This window comes from Populus nigra, chromosome 11, assembly GCF_951802175.1.
Source record: "Populus nigra chromosome 11, ddPopNigr1.1, whole genome shotgun sequence".
NCBI classification, from domain to species: Eukaryota; Viridiplantae; Streptophyta; class Magnoliopsida; order Malpighiales; family Salicaceae; genus Populus; species Populus nigra.
In genome coordinates, this window is record NC_084862.1 from 16,021,583 (window position 1) to 16,036,880 (window position 15,298).

At 33.9% G+C, this 15,298-nt stretch overlaps 2 protein-coding genes across 10 annotated transcripts; one reads left to right on the forward strand and one right to left on the reverse strand.

The window, feature by feature from the left end:
- Positions 1–1,954: 1,954 nt before the first annotated feature.
- On the reverse strand, positions 1,955–5,261 carry LOC133668313 (uncharacterized). 9 transcript variants are annotated; one of them, XR_009833670.1, is made up of 6 exons: positions 5,009–5,261; positions 4,138–4,351; positions 3,527–3,600; positions 2,950–3,014; positions 2,778–2,865; positions 1,955–2,348 (listed from the first exon to the last, which is right to left on the reverse strand). XR_009833670.1 is itself a non-coding variant. In XM_062088093.1 (5 exons), exons 2-5 carry the CDS (start codon positions 4,239–4,241, stop codon positions 2,284–2,286), a joined length of 357 nt encoding a protein of 118 aa, XP_061944077.1. In that variant the 5' UTR covers positions 4,242–4,288; positions 5,009–5,261; the 3' UTR covers positions 1,955–2,283. The 9 variants fall into 9 exon arrangements, 3 of the variants coding, with proteins under 3 accessions (XP_061944077.1, XP_061944078.1, XP_061944076.1); XR_009833669.1 differs by having other exon boundaries at positions 3,521–3,600; XR_009833671.1 differs by having other exon boundaries at positions 1,955–2,368; positions 3,521–3,600.
- Positions 5,262–9,769: 4,508 nt separating this feature from the next.
- On the forward strand, positions 9,770–14,411 carry LOC133668375 (disease resistance protein RUN1-like). Its single transcript, XM_062088172.1, has 6 exons — positions 9,770–9,894; positions 10,415–10,907; positions 11,049–12,147; positions 12,248–12,523; positions 12,632–13,552; positions 13,672–14,411. Exons 1-6 carry the CDS (start codon positions 9,789–9,791, stop codon positions 14,284–14,286), a joined length of 3,510 nt encoding a protein of 1,169 aa, XP_061944156.1. The 5' UTR covers positions 9,770–9,788; the 3' UTR covers positions 14,287–14,411.
- The last annotated feature ends 887 nt before the right edge of the window (positions 14,412–15,298 follow it).

The window sequence follows — 15,298 nt, forward strand, 5'->3', positions numbered from 1 at the left end:
TTTTAATCTCTTGTTCTGCCTGTCTTGCATGATTCAAAATTTAAGTTCCCGAAAATAATTGATTCAATACAAAATATTCAAAACACGTTTAGGAAATTGGAGGTCACGAAAGAGGGAAAAATTCATGCCCAACAATCCATTATTGATGTGCATATATATATAATCCAAGAACTATTAAAAAAAAAATTAAATTATTAGATCATCCCAGATCAATTATTTTTATTAAAATAATGTTATTTTATTATTTTTACTTTTTTTTATGTTAATCCAATTAAATTTGAAATAATCAAGTCATTAAAAATATAATTATATTAATTGAGTTTGATTAAGTCAATATTTTCTCAATTTAAATTGTTGGGTTACTCAGATTATTAAAAATATATTCATGATAATTAAGTTTGATGAAGTTAATATTTTTTATTTGTTTAAATTAAAATCTAACTTGGATTATGTTTTGTTTCTCATATTTTTCAAGTTAAAATGTTTGATGATTACAACTATGTAATTATATATATAATATACAAGGAGAAGTTGGGGTAGACAAACTCAGTTTTTATTTATGAGAAATCAATTTGGAAAATGTTTAAAAGTGTGATAATAGTTGTAGTTTAAAGTGTTTTTTATTTAGAAATGCATTAAAATAATATATTTTTTATTTATTTTTAAAAAATAATTTTTAATATCAATACATCAAAATAATCTATTTAGAGAATGTTTGATTGCATTTGATAATGATTTTTTTTTAATTTTGATGATTTTTAGAATGATTATAGATGTTTAGACATAAAAATGTAAAAAACAAATCACAATGATAAGTTTTTTTCCAAACACGGGGAAGCATGATTCTCGAACCAGCTTGCTTCTATATAATTAATTAAGATAAGCTTTTATATAGTTAATCATAATTGTCAAACTTCATTTTAGGACAAAATTACTGGATTATTAAGCCAATCCAAGTCAAACCCAAAACAACTTTGAATAAAAATAAAATAAAATAAAATTAAATCACTATTTTGAATAAAAATAATAATAATATTTTTTATTATTAAAATTAACCTAACCCAACCAAGGCAAAGGATGATTCGTGCATTTGGCACGAACTGCTGCTTCATGCTTAGTCCTTTCTCACCCAACTATGAAAAAGTTGATGAAAAAGATGAATATAGTGTCAATGAACATAGTAATAGTTATTTTTTAAAGTAATTTTTGTATGAAAATAATATTTTTTTATTTTTAAAAGTTATTTTTAATATTCAAAAAAATAATAATTTCAAATAAAAAATAAAATTTAAAAAATCACAAAATACGGTTTACATAGAAAACAAACACCCCAGAAGTTATCAACTACACCACTAATTGTTCTAACCAACTTCATCAATTACACACAAAAAAAATAGTACATTTTTAGACGGTATCCAATTCCACTTTCAATCTTTTCTTCATCATGAATGGAGGGACCATACCTTAAAATGGGCCATGGCTTGCTCGAGAATTTGCTTCAAGGCTAAAGCACTCATGAATGGAGGGACTATATTTAGGCATTGAAATCCGAAACCAGTATAGCAGAAAGGAGATCAAATTGCCATGACAATCACCGCATCAAACAATTGGGGACACATCAGAGAAATTAAAAAAAAAAATTTAACATTTATGTTAACCCACTTGAAGAAAACAGCAAGTCGGCAAGAACAACATCGACTGCAATAATTAACCTTACATTTTTTCCAGAAGGCGTAGAGAGGAATCCACTTTACAAATTGTTCATAAATATTATATAAATTAAAAGCTCGTCAAATGATCTATCACCAGTGATGTTTAGCGGTAACTGATTCCACCTCTTGTAGGACAGCAGAGGTTTTGTTATTACACAGTAATTAAAGGCTAGTTAGAGCAGACATTTTTGAAGCTTCAGGCCAGACATAGCCTATGCATAGTCATGAATGAGAACGCCATAGAAAATCAAATCCCAGACAGATTTAAAATTGAAACACAGTACCATCCACAGAAGGTAGCTGAGCAGCTGTGACTTTCAAGAGGACTACAAATTCCCATAAATGTTTATACTACTCAGCTGTTTACCTGTTGGAAAGTGGTTTTAGCTGCTCTCTAAGTTATGTCAGTATAGAATTGTCGTCAAGAATTTCACTAGTCCTTGGAAGATTTAGAAAACACAAACATGAACCCACCCTAAACTAAAAATATCAATGTCTGTTTCAACCCCCATGAAAAGGAGGTATATTACTTCATGAAATAATTTAACATCCAAAATGAAAGGATCCATCCTTACTTGCAAACATGTGTTCCAACTGTTATCATCTCAGCAAGATTCAATGGCATCCTAGTTCGATCTGCAGCAAGAGTTAAAAAACTGCCCAAATTAAAACCAAAGTGTTATCTTCCAGAGACAATCTGAGAAAAAAAAATAAAAAAATCAAAGCCTTCTCAAAGGAAATACTGTTGTATTATTTTAGCCTAATAATGAGAAATAAAACCTACCAATATCCAAATTTTAGAGACATTTCATCCTGAAAACAATAAAAAGATCCCTTTCTTTCTGCATTATAGATAACACGTCATTACCCATTTCCCACCGTTGTCCTAATATACATTCCAAATAATTTCAGAATTTCATTTAAAATTAACACTACCCCATAATCTATTTAAATATATCGTTAAATGCCCTCAGAAAGAAAATAACATGAGGGTAACTGATTTTGGGACCCAACAAACTCAATTTTTAAATCATTAAGTTGAGGATAAAGAATTAACCAACCCACCAATTTCTCTGTTGTTCAACTTCCCAATCCAATCTGAGATAACATCCTGCAATGTTCTTCCCATCTGTCCAATACACCTTTCTGTGATCTATAAAACAAAAAATGTGAGTCAATCTTATCAAACTTTGTACAGTCACTACTGATTAACATTCTGGAAAGGAAAAGCTCATACATTCTGTTCATGCTGATTTTTTCATGTGCCAGAAATGGAATCCTAGAGATATTATGCTCTGAAATCTGCGAAGGACAAGATATGGCATATTAAAGGAAATGTACAAACCCTAACATGTTCACAAACTTGACAACCACAAAAAAAAAGAAAAAAAGAAAAAAAGAGAAAAAATAAATCATACAGTTATATGGAGAAATCGCAAATACTTTGAGAATTAACATGGTTTTAGACGAATTACCAAGGCAAGGCAATGAAAGAAGAGTTAATAAGGATCATGTAACTAAAGTCCACACACAGATCATATCAGAATAAGTAAGAATAAATGCTTAAATAATCTAGATGAAAGAATTGAATGTGTACACACGCAATGAGAAAAATATTCTGCAAGCCAAAGTTGGTAGATCGTAGCAGTAGATTAAGCTAACAACATCATTGTTTGTAGCAGTAGACAGTAGAAACATCAATGAACAATTAGAGAGGTGTACACTAAGTGAATGCCCAAAGTTAACAAAAACTAATTTTGGCTTAAAGAGATCTCTTATAGAAATTGCAATAATTCCCTTTCCTTTACCTCTACCTTTTCCTAGTCCCAAAGTCTCCTCCTCCATGATAAGGACCATTCCCAAATGAAGCCATTCCATGTTCCCATCTCTGAAATCAGAGCATTCAGATTGAAAATACATGCACTTGTCAAGAGTTATAAGCAATATGATTCATCAACTAAATACAGCTCTTTGTCTCCCACAAGAAGGCAACCCTTTGCCTGTGATTTAGTCAATTGTCTAGTAAGAGTCGATAACATAGAAATCCATGTCTGAGATTTCTGGAGGGTTACTACTTAATTATATCAATCTCTATACATAAATCAACTCCTCCATGATATTAGACAAATGAAAAATAAGTTTCAACCTCGATCTCTAATAATGCAAAAAGCACCACCATGCCTGTAAGAATCTTCTTTCAGCAATTGGAAACTAGATTTTCGGATTTTACAGGACAATAGCACCATCTACTTCCTTACTTTGAGAGAAGACAAACCTATTTAAAACTTTACTCGGAAAACCTTAAAATATAAATTGATGAACTGATTTATCAGCTCTTAGTACCCAGGATTGATTTCGGACCTCTCAGACAAGAAATAAGAATTGCACAGCTAAAAAATGATCTGTTCAAGGAAATACAAATTACCTCTTATTTTGGATCGTAGCAGAACTTCGATTTGAATTCCTAGTTATTTTGCTCCATTCATGCTTCTCAAGAGAAAAAGCTGTAATCTCAGAGCAGATCACCATTTCATTTGATCTTATCTCAACATCAGAATATCTTGAGTCAGATGGTACTGCAACAGTGAAGAATAAATCGATATCCAAGATCCCAGCAAGGAAAAGCTTGCTGTCAAACACTGCAGTTAATTCGATTTACACGGTCACTTTGCAAATGATCAAATAAGCAAACAGGGCATATGATTCTCAGCACGTACAGCACCAAACAGAATTGTCACACAAATTGGAGGCACGATGAAGCTACTATGCTCCGGTATCGGCACTTCAGACTTCTACAGGCCCTCAATTCAAAATAGGAATAGGAACTGTATAGTCTTTGATACTTGGTTAGGCAAGAAAAGGCCAATGTTCAGTACAAAAGAGTAAAATTGAATTAACCAATAGGGTTTACGTTCATTATTCATGATTTATGTTAAAAAAGTCTCCAACTTTCTAACTCCAATGCACTCTCACTATAATTAGATTCACTCACATTCAACAAAAGTACTTTCTCACAGTAACAATCCCTCCACAAACATGGATGCACACATACATTAACAGGTCGCATTCCAAAAAATGAAACAACGAAAATTAAGAACCCAAACCCAAGAAAGTTTCTTTCTTTGCTAAATTTCCTCATCTGGGTTCATTTCATTTCAATTTAACTTCCAATAAAATGTCAGTTTCAACACTAAACTTCACTAAAAACAGTTTCGTTGGTCATTTACTTAGTAAACAAAGAGAGCATAACATAAGAAAGAACACAAACTGTAGAAAGAAAGAGAAGTTGAAAATACCAAGTTTAGCCCAGACATCATTAGAGGAGGAACTGAAACCAGAAGAGCATCCAGCAATCTCCACGATTTTTTCCTTCAATGGGTATTATTTAAAACTCAAAAGAATGAGAAAAGTTTCTCTCTGAGAGAATTTTGATTTGTAGGTTTTGATTTTTGATTTTCGGAGTTTTTAAAGAGACAGAAGAGAAGGACAAAGCGCACAAAGGAAGGAGATGTCTCTACCAAGTTCAACGCAGTGCAGTGCTGAGGTATGCTGAAGTGGGCTGCATGCGTCTCTATAAGAGCTCGGTTGGTATTACCGTAGAAAAATATTTTTATTAAAAATATATTAAAATAAAATATTTTTTTTTACTTTTAGAAAATTTATTTTTAACATCACATTTTAGATAATATAAAAATATTATAAAAAAATTAATTTAAAACAAAAAATATAAATATTTTAAAAAAACTAATTTAAAACAAAAAATATAAATATTTTTAAAAAACTTTTGAAATACCCACTCATTAGACCTCACATATGATATTTTTTTGAAATATTATATTTTTTATTATCTTAATTGAAAATTTACTTATAAAAAAAACAATAATTTATGAAAGATTAAAAACTTAAGGTAATTTTTTTTCTTAAGAATAACTATAAATTTAAAATTACGAAGAGGCTTTTAGTAGTGAAGATTGAGAATATAATGGATACTATTTTTTTTAAATCCTTCTTAAAAATATTGATTTAAATTTCAAATAAAATTTAATTTATATAAATTATAGAAAAACAAATCTGATAAGATAATTCCTTTGAAATTAATATTTTAAAAATACTCATCTCATTCTTTCCTCTCAGAAACTCTACACAAATATGGAGTAGGGATCCTAAAGGTGTGTACTGTTACGAAAGTTAGGCGTTCTGTCAAGGTTTTAAAGTATGGTTTATGGATCTTGAATGATTCCAACAAAAGATCCAGTCTTGATCCTAAAGGTGTGTACTGTTACTCAAACTCAAACTCAAACTCAAACTACTAAACTAATTACAGAATCAAAATCCAACCACACTACTACCTTGCTGCCATCTACCTTGCCTCAGACACCACTGTCTCAGATTTGCTTTGAGCGATTCCTCTGTTGGGTAGATTATCAATGCCACCGCAGAACTTTTAACGAATATGGAGCAGTGATTGTTATGTATATATCACGAAGAAACAACAGAAGAAACCGGTTTAGCTTTTAACAAACACGGAGGTTTGGCTTCGTTACAATGAAAACAGATTCTTCGCAACAGGAGCTCCTTGGAAAGCTTTATGGAGTATGGTTTAGGTCTTATCGTCTACGTGCAAATTTGAAGCGGTTTCAACATGTGAATAAAGATTCAACGCATCGGATTCCGATTAAAAAAACATGTCCAACGTGTATTAGAACCAATAAGGGAGCAAGACTGCAGAAGTTATGCTATGGTAGCGCGCAGAAAAAAATTCAGCAAGCACTCGTGAACTCCGAAGCAATGCACACCTACTATTCAAACAGAGGATATCAACGGAGTCCCTGTCATCCAAAATGAGACTATTAATGAAGTCCCTGTTGTTCAACCAGTGGCTGCACACTTTAGAACACATGATCCAGAAGAGGAGGAGGTTGCATGGATGAAGAATTGCTTGGTAGGAGTGATAAATGAAGGTGTTAATTATCAGGATATAAGGAAAGACTTGCATTCCAATGGAGTTCAATTAACGGGTTTTTGTTCTATGGGTGCATCACAAGCTTTGATCTCGTTCAATACTAGTGACTCCACGATGGAAACTTTTGAATTGTATATACCGCCTTGGCATGGTTATTTTGATGAGTTGAGGCCTTGAATTGATACAGATGGTCCAATTGATTGATTTGCCTGGATTGAAGCTACTGATTTGCCAATAACTGTTTGGAATGTTACGAGCAACAACAAGATTATATCAGCATACGGTAGAGCTATAGGTTTTGACAAAATCAATTTGGGGTATAGCAATCTTGGTCATATTGATCTTTTAATTGGAACTCGGCTTCACGGATTTATTAAAGAGCACACTACTTTGTGGATTGTGGTTAAATGGGAAAGATTATAAGATCAAATTGCAGGAATTGGATCCTCTGCATTATCTAGTATCTGAAGCTATTGAGGACAACATGACAGCTTTTGATCTGATGAAGCAGGAAGATGAGAGTGAAACAGAGACGAGTACTGCTGACACTTTGATGTTGAAAATGCTGACGAGATTGCAACTATAAGCTGTGCAGATTTGGCGTTGATTGTGGATGTGATTAGCTGTTCGCATAACAACAGGGATTTGGAAATCTGTAAAACAGCTGTTTCTGATGTTCCTGTTGAAATTCTGTTCCGGAAATATTGGAGAGAAGATCACCACTACAAGATTTCAGGGGTGTTTGGAATTAAGTTTCAACTACGGAAACTGCTAAACAAAAACAGTATCTAGGAGGTGCTGGCCCATCAGGAGGAAGGGCCCCATTAGAATCAAATGTTGAGAGGCACAACACAGCCCATCCCATGAATTAGTGCCTCTTGACAGTCCTCAACTATCAGAAGAACGACACTCAACATCTCTGGGTTCTTCTACACCCAGTAGAGCAGCCATAAACCCAAATACCCAGCATATATTTCACCCTATGATTTTACAGAGAAGGAGGAGGAAGGTTAAAGTCTTTTCAGCAACTGACAGTTTAGAAAACGATACAGCAGAAGGGGAAGAGGATGGTTCAAGCTCACTTGACTCTGGCATCAGACAAGGAAACGCTCGTTACACTCATCTTAGTGACGTGTCTGTACCATAAAAGAATGGGAAAGATGATGAGGTGCAAGAGATGTTAAATGCTGGGCAGTTTCTGGGATTTATAAGTGCTTAAGATCTGGCGGTTCTAACAGTAGACATTACAAAGCAATTGGATAGGGAGATTGGTGATTAGGCTGTGAATTAATTAATAGTTGTCTTGGTGGAATTTTGGTAATGTGGAACAGAGGAAATTTTAAGGTTGAAACTATTGAGTTTATGCAGGGAGTTTGGTTACCAAGAGGTGTATTTTGTGGGAGGAGATTGGTATTTTACAAGCAGCCTTTGAGGTGGAGATAAACCATGACAGAGTTTTCTCTTCAGAAAAAAAAAAACTATGAATTAAGGTGTTTAACATGAGTGTTTGGAGGAATGAACCAAATGGTGTGAAATAATGAAGTACAATCATTAACAGGGTACTGTGTAGGGTATTGTGTAGAAGAGGATTTCTTAGAAAATATAAATTTAATTGCTCATAAAAAAGCAATTTGTTTTTTTTTTTTTGTATTGTTGAAACACAAGTGGTCAGTCATATATTTCTACATTGCAGATATATTTGGATTTTGTGAAATATGTTTTTGAATTCATTAGGTATTTAATGGTGCATGTAGAAAAGTATTGGTCAAATGGTAACCTAATGGAATGAAATTGTGAAAGGAAAACTTCAAAGTCTAGCAATTACTTTGATACGTTATGGAATATTTTAGGGGTATTTGAGTACTAGTTAGAAATAAATTGGTCTTTGAGAATCAATTGCTATATTGAAATTCAACCTTTAGGTTAATTCTCCATCGTCTTGGTCTATGGCTGAAGACCTTTAAAGCTAACTTTATGCAATTACTTTGATACATTATGGAATATTTTAGGGGTATTTGACTAGTTAGAATCAATTGCTTGTGCTTTCGCAGGTGTCAAAAAGTCTTTTAGAAAACAATAGAAATAGAAATCTTTTGCTACATATAAAACTACATTATGGAAACATGGTATGAGAATATCGGTAAAGTTTATATTGCCGGGAATTCTAACCTTTTGAACCAAAGAAAGAAATTCAGTGTAACATTTAATCAAAAGTAAAGAAAGAAAGTTCAGTTGACGTACTAGTCAAAGTCTTGTTTGGAAAAAAAATAACCCAGGCTTTGAAAAAAGGATTGTGGAAATTTAGACCATTTGATTTTGAGAGTATCAGATTAGACGGAGGAGAGATGGAGGCAGCCGATTGCATGATAATGGTGTTATTAGTTTGCCGTGTGGAAAATCATGCCATTTTACTCCGATGCGGTCAAAACCTCACCAACAACACGGTTGATAAAATACCCTTATTGCCACTTCATGATACACCTGCTTCTTGACTGCTTTAGCTCTCGGAAAAACTGTTTGATGCTCAAGCAAGAGCTATAAATTTGCTTGATTTTGATCAATTTGTAGCTAACGAAATCTCTTTGCTCCTTTTCCTGTATATGTTACCTTTTATTTTTAACAATTATTGCGTTGCTAATAAATTGCAAGAAAGCATATTCTTTCTCTGGAACAATAGTCTGTACCAACCTTCATCAGTCCTCATTGCTTCGCTCTTCAGCTAACCTTTCTGATTGCTGCAATTTGATCTTTAAAGTCACCGAGTAGATGGAATCCGACCAACTCATAAACACCATATAGAGGTAATCTTTGCGATTGTTGCTACTGATTGCATGCATGCAGTCTTTTTTGGTTTCATCTTTTCAGCAATATCGATTGTTGCAGGACAGCGATATTCATCAGCTAACCTCTCTGATCTCCAGTTGCTAGCTGGCGGAATCTAACCAGCCCTTGGGTTATGTAGAGGTATAACTAACTCTCTTTGCTTCGTTTTAATTTCATGTATTTATTTATAACAATAATTTGGAAGCTTTACGTTCAGATAGATATATCAATATCGACCAGTTTATTGAGTTCCTTGTAGGTCTTCAAGCACAATATCATTCTATTTTAGAATGCAGAAAGTAAAACGCAAGCAATCCAAAGATGAAGAAAACGATTCATCCTCGCGAAAGAGAAGAAAAGCAGACCTCAGGAAGCCTGTCAGTTTTGTCTCCACAGGTAACGTAGAAATATCTCGTGCTGAGAGCATAATAATAAAAATTTTCATTGGTAGATCAGTTATGTTAAAATCGGATCGTGAAAGTTCCATTCTGCTTGGGTGCTAAAAAGTTGAAGAAAAAGAGGGTAAAATATTAGGCTATGCTTATTAGCAATCAAAATCAGTTTACTTCTTTCTGTTAGAATAAATAACTAGGGGAGAGGGAGGTAAGGAAGCATGGTGGAAACAATATAATATATTATTTTTCTAAGAGAGGAAGTTCTTTAGGACACATCAAAATAAATCCCACCACTTTTATCATTTCCAAGCTCATGATTTGCTGTCAATATGTTAATTTGTTTCTTAAAGATTAATCACTTTCACGGGGATTCCTCTTTATCATGTCACTTGAATTATATACAGATCAAAATTCAGCTTCTCTAACAAATTCCCATCAGAATTTACATGTATTGTCTCTGATGATCGCTTTACATGCATTCCTTGCTCCATTGCTAATTTATTGTGTCATAATTTCTGCAGCTGCCATGACAGAGCCAGAGTCTTCTCGCTCTAGACCAAATGGGGCCTACGATGTATTTCTGAGTTTTAGAGGAGAAGATAATCGCAAGAATTTTACAGATCATCTATATACTGCCTTAGTCCAAGCAGGAATCTACACTTTTCGAGATCATAATGAAATTCCTAGGGGTGAAGAAATCTCCAAACATCTCCTCAAGGCAATTCAAGAATCAAAGATATCTATAGTGGTCTTCTCTAAAGGATATGCTTCTTCTAGATGGTGTCTTAATGAACTTGTAGAGATTCTTGAGTGCAAAAACAGGAAAACTGGTCAGATTGTTCTTCCTGTATTCTATGACATTGATCCTTCAGATGTGAGAAAGCAAACCGGCAGTTTTGTAAAAGCATTTGATAAGCATGAAGACTGTTTTAAAGAGAAGGTGAAGGAGTGGAGAAAAGCTCTTGAGGAGGCGGGAAATCTCTCCGGATGGAATCTCAGTGATATGGAAAATGGGTATGCCTTTTTCTCTCTAAGATTCCCTTGCACACATTTATGGAGTAATTATACATTAGATTTTACCATGTGAAATAAATTTTTTTTTTTTAGCATGCTTAATTGTCTCTCTATTAAAGACTTGCTTTTGTTTATGAGCAGGCACGAATCAAAATTTATCCATGACATTATCAAAGATGTGTTGAATAAATTGGATCCCAAGTACATAAATGTTTCTACTCACCTAGTAGGTATTGATCCCCTTGTCCATACTATTAGTGACTTCATAAGTACCGCGACAGATGATGTACGCCTTGTGGGCATACATGGGATGCCGGGAATAGGAAAGACGACTATAGCAAAAGTTGTATTTAATCAACTCTGCTATGGATTCGAGGGAAGCTGTTTTCTTTCGAATATCAATGAAACTTCAGAACAATCGAATGGTCTTGTTCTTTTACAAGAACAACTTCTTCATGATATCTTAAAGCAAAATCCTGCAAATATCAATAATGTTGATAGAGGAATGGTTCTGATCAAAGAACGACTTTGTCACAAAAGAGTTCTTGTTGTTGTTGATGATGTAACTCATCAGTACCAACTAAATGCTTTGGTGGGAGATGGAAGTTGGTTTGGTCCCGGAAGTAGAGTAATAATTACATCTGAAGATGAACGCTTGCTTCTAAAAGTGGATCGAAAATGTCAGGTCGAAGAATTGAAACGAGATGCGTCCCTACAACTTTTCAGTTGGCATGCCTTCAGGGACACCAAGCCAGCAAAAGATTATGTTGAGGTTTCGAATGATGTCGTTGATTACTGTGGAGGGCTTCCTTTAGCCCTTGAGGTTTTAGGTTCTTGTTTGTCCGGGAAAAACAAATCTAGATGGAAATGTATAATCGACAAATTGAGAAAAATTCCAAACCATGATATTCAGGAAAAACTTCGAATAAGTTTTGACAAACTGGATGACCATAAACTACAAAATACATTTCTTGATCTTGCAAGCTTTTTTATTGGTAGAAATAAAGAATATGTAGCAAATGTACTTGAAGCTCGATCTGGTTACAATCCAGAGGATGATTTGGGAACTCTCAGTGAAAGGTCTCTGATTAATGTTAATGCTTCTGGAAATATAAGCATGCATAATCTATTACGAGACATGGGAAGGGAGATCATTCACAAAGAGTCACCTAACAACCCAGGAAAACGCAGCCGAGTATGGCAATGTGATGATGCATGGAATGTACTCAGCAAGCAAATGGTAATAACTAAATGCATACACAAATGCTCGTTTATCTTTCTTTTTAAACTTCTTGCATATAATTACTTTGAAACTCTATTGAATTTTGTTGGTTTTTTAGGGAACGGAAGTTGTAGAGGGTTTAGCGCTGGATGTCAAAGCATCAGAAAATAATTTATTAAGCACAGGATCATTTACAAAGATGAGATGCTTGAAGTTACTCCAAATCAATGGAGCACGTCTATCTGGGCCCTTCGAACTGCTTTCTGAAAAGTTGATATGGATTTGTTGGCTTGAATGTCCTTTGAAATCTATTCCGTCTGATTTAATGTTGGACAACCTAGTTGTTCTCGATATGCAGTATAGTAACATCAAAGAATTATGGAAAGAGAAAAAGGTAAGAAAAATACTACAATACTCCAAAATTTATCCTTGATGTAATGCATATTTTTAAATTACAACTTTTGATGATTACTTTCTGTTATTTTTCTTATTGCGCTTACAGATTCTCAATAAACTAAAAATTCTTAATCTCAGCTATTCAAAACACCTTGTTAAAACACCAAACTTGCACAGTTCAAGTCTAGAGAAACTTTTGTTGGAAGGTTGCTCGGGTTTATTCGAGGTGCATCAATCTGTTGGACATTTAAAGAGCCTCACTTTCTTAAATCTAAAGGGATGTTGGAGGCTAAAGATTCTTCCCCAAAGCATTTGTGAGGCAAAGTCTCTTGAGATTTTGAATATTTCAGAGTGTTCACATCTTGAGAAGTTGCCGGAGCACATGGGTGATATGGAATCCTTTACCGAGTTGATAGCAGATGGAATTAACAATGAGCACTTTTTCGCTTCAATTGAACATTTAAAGTATATAAGGAAGTTGTCACTGAGCGGATACAATTTCAATGCGGACGCACCATTATATACATCTTGGTCTTCACCAATTTCAACAAGTGTTTTAGATTGGAAAGCCTTGCTGCCAACTTGTTTCACTGGTTGGAGATTATTGAGAAAACTAAGACTTGCTTATTACGGTTTGTCTGAACGCGCAACTAATTGTGTTGATTTTGGTTGTTTGTCCTCTCTCGAAGAATTGAATCTATCAGGAAACAATTTCTCAAGTCTGCCTTCTGGCATCGACGTCCTTCCTAAGCTGGGGCTTTTGAGAGTGTCGTACTGCAGCAATCTTGTATCAATCTCAGAGCTTCCCTCAAATTTAAAATTCTTGGATGCAATCGGTTGCACATCAATGGAAAAGGTAAGACTTCCAGTCCAGTCCAAAAACAATGAAAATCTGTCTCTATATAGGAGTCCAAATTTAACAGAGATTGAGGGCATTGGCATGGAAGGTCTAAGTAATCATGGCTGGATTGTTTCCTCTGATACCACCTCCGATTTATCAAATAATTACAAGAAGAGTTTTGTTGAGGTACTATTTCTGTCTCTTCCGCACACAAATAAAGACACAATTGGCATATACTATATATATATATTAGTGTCTAAAATTTCAGCACTCTTTGTAATCAATATATATATATATATATGCAGGCATTGTGGAATGGTGGTTATGGGTATCATATTCACGGCTATGATGCCAAATTGGTTATGGGAATCTATCATCATAAATTGCAAAAGGGGTTGACCTACCTTGGAGAAGGATGTTCATTATCATTTCATATACCTCCAGTTTTTCAAGGGTTGATTTTTTGGGCATTCACTACAAGGATTTTTTTTAGTAGGAGTCATACAATCAATGCTATTATAAAAAAAAAGAGCAACGGTATGCAATTGTTTGAAGCTACACTGGTAATAGGACTCTATTGCCCTATAAGTTGGACAAGATTCATAAGTTTAAGTGAGATGGCAATGGAAGAACATTGTGGACACGAAGAATTGGAATTGTATGTGAATTTGGGGAGCGAAGACATTAATGTGAAACAATGTGGGATCAAAGTGATAGTAGATTTGGATTCCTTTGAAGGGTTGGAGTGGGATCATGACATTGACAACCAAGAGTCAGAAGTGGGAAGAGATGAAGTAGTACCAATTCATCTGCTTCCTCATCCTCTTTATGGTTCACTGACATATTCTACAATTGAGCAGTTTAAAGATTATTTATATAGGAAGAATTTTTATCCACTTCGCGCAGAACTTTTAACCTGAGCTCAATTAGTTGAAGGATTGCTTTGTGAAAATCCCATACTTTATGCCCTCTTAGATCTTGCATTATCGCCTTGTTGTATAAAATAAATAAATAAATAAAGCATTTTGTTTTTGAGTTGGCAAAATGAATGATTGCAGTGCATGAATATACAGGCTCTTTAGAAAACTTATCTTAAAGGCAAAAGTTTTAGTCAGCATGGCTTTTCTCGTAACCAAATTCTGGGTTATTCCCCAAAAATTTACTTTTTTTTTCAAAATAAAAATCAAAAAATAAAATAAAGACTGGCAACCTGGAGAAACCAGGTCGGGAAATCAAGCTGCAATTTTTAGAGGAAATTCAAGGCTTAATTGTACCTCATTATGCCCAAAATAGAGAAAAAAAATGCAAATTCAAGGTCAAATTAAATGATTATTGGACGAATTTGCTTAAAACTTAAGTTCAATGACATAATTAAATTTTTAATATGTCAATTTGATTTAATCATGGGCCAAATTAAATTTTAATTATGTTTAAGAATTAATTTGGGTCCAATTGAAGGATTTAATTAAGTGCAAGGACTTAATTATACTTTAAATGGGTCAAATTAATTTTATTTAGGGCTTAATTGGTGAAAAATTAAGTTTGGGAGCCTAATTTGGGCTTAATTGAGAAGATTGAAATTTTAAGAGACCAAATTTAGTTTTTACCAAGTTATTTGATTAACATTAGGGGCCAAATCGCAAGAAAATTGAAGTTTTGGGGTCAATTAGGGGTTAAATTGACAAAATTTGCAATCAAGGACCATTCTGCAACAGACGGCAAAATTTAGGGGTTTAATTGACAAAAACTGGGGGGAAATTGAAGAAATTGAAAGTTTAATGGTCAATTAGGGGTTAAATTGCATAAATCCGACACCAAGGACCATATTGCAAAAGACACGTAAATATGGGGCTGAAATTGAAGTTCATCAGGGGCTTAATTGCATTAAATCCAAAGTTTAGGGTCAATTAGGGGTTCAATTGAAAGAATTGA

Coding starts and splice junctions, on each gene's coding strand:
- LOC133668375 (XM_062088172.1), top strand. CDS start 9,789: ATGCAGAAAGTAAAACGCAAGCAATCCAAAGATGAAGAAAACGATTCA. Junction 10,908..11,048: donor CTCAGTGATATGGAAAATGG/GTATGCCTTTTT, acceptor GTTTATGAGCAG/GCACGAATCAAAATTTATCC. Junction 13,553..13,671: donor ACAAGAAGAGTTTTGTTGAG/GTACTATTTCTG, acceptor ATATATATGCAG/GCATTGTGGAATGGTGGTTA.
- LOC133668313 (XM_062088093.1), bottom strand. CDS start 4,241: ATGGTGATCTGCTCTGAGATTACAGCTTTTTCTCTTGAGAAGCATGAA. Junction 3,601..4,137: donor GCTACGATCCAAAATAAGAG/GTAATTTGTATT, acceptor CTCTGATTTCAG/AGATGGGAACATGGAATGGC. Junction 2,369..2,777: donor GTTGAACAACAGAGAAATTG/GTGGGTTGGTTA, acceptor TAATTTGGGCAG/TTTTTTAACTCTTGCTGCAG.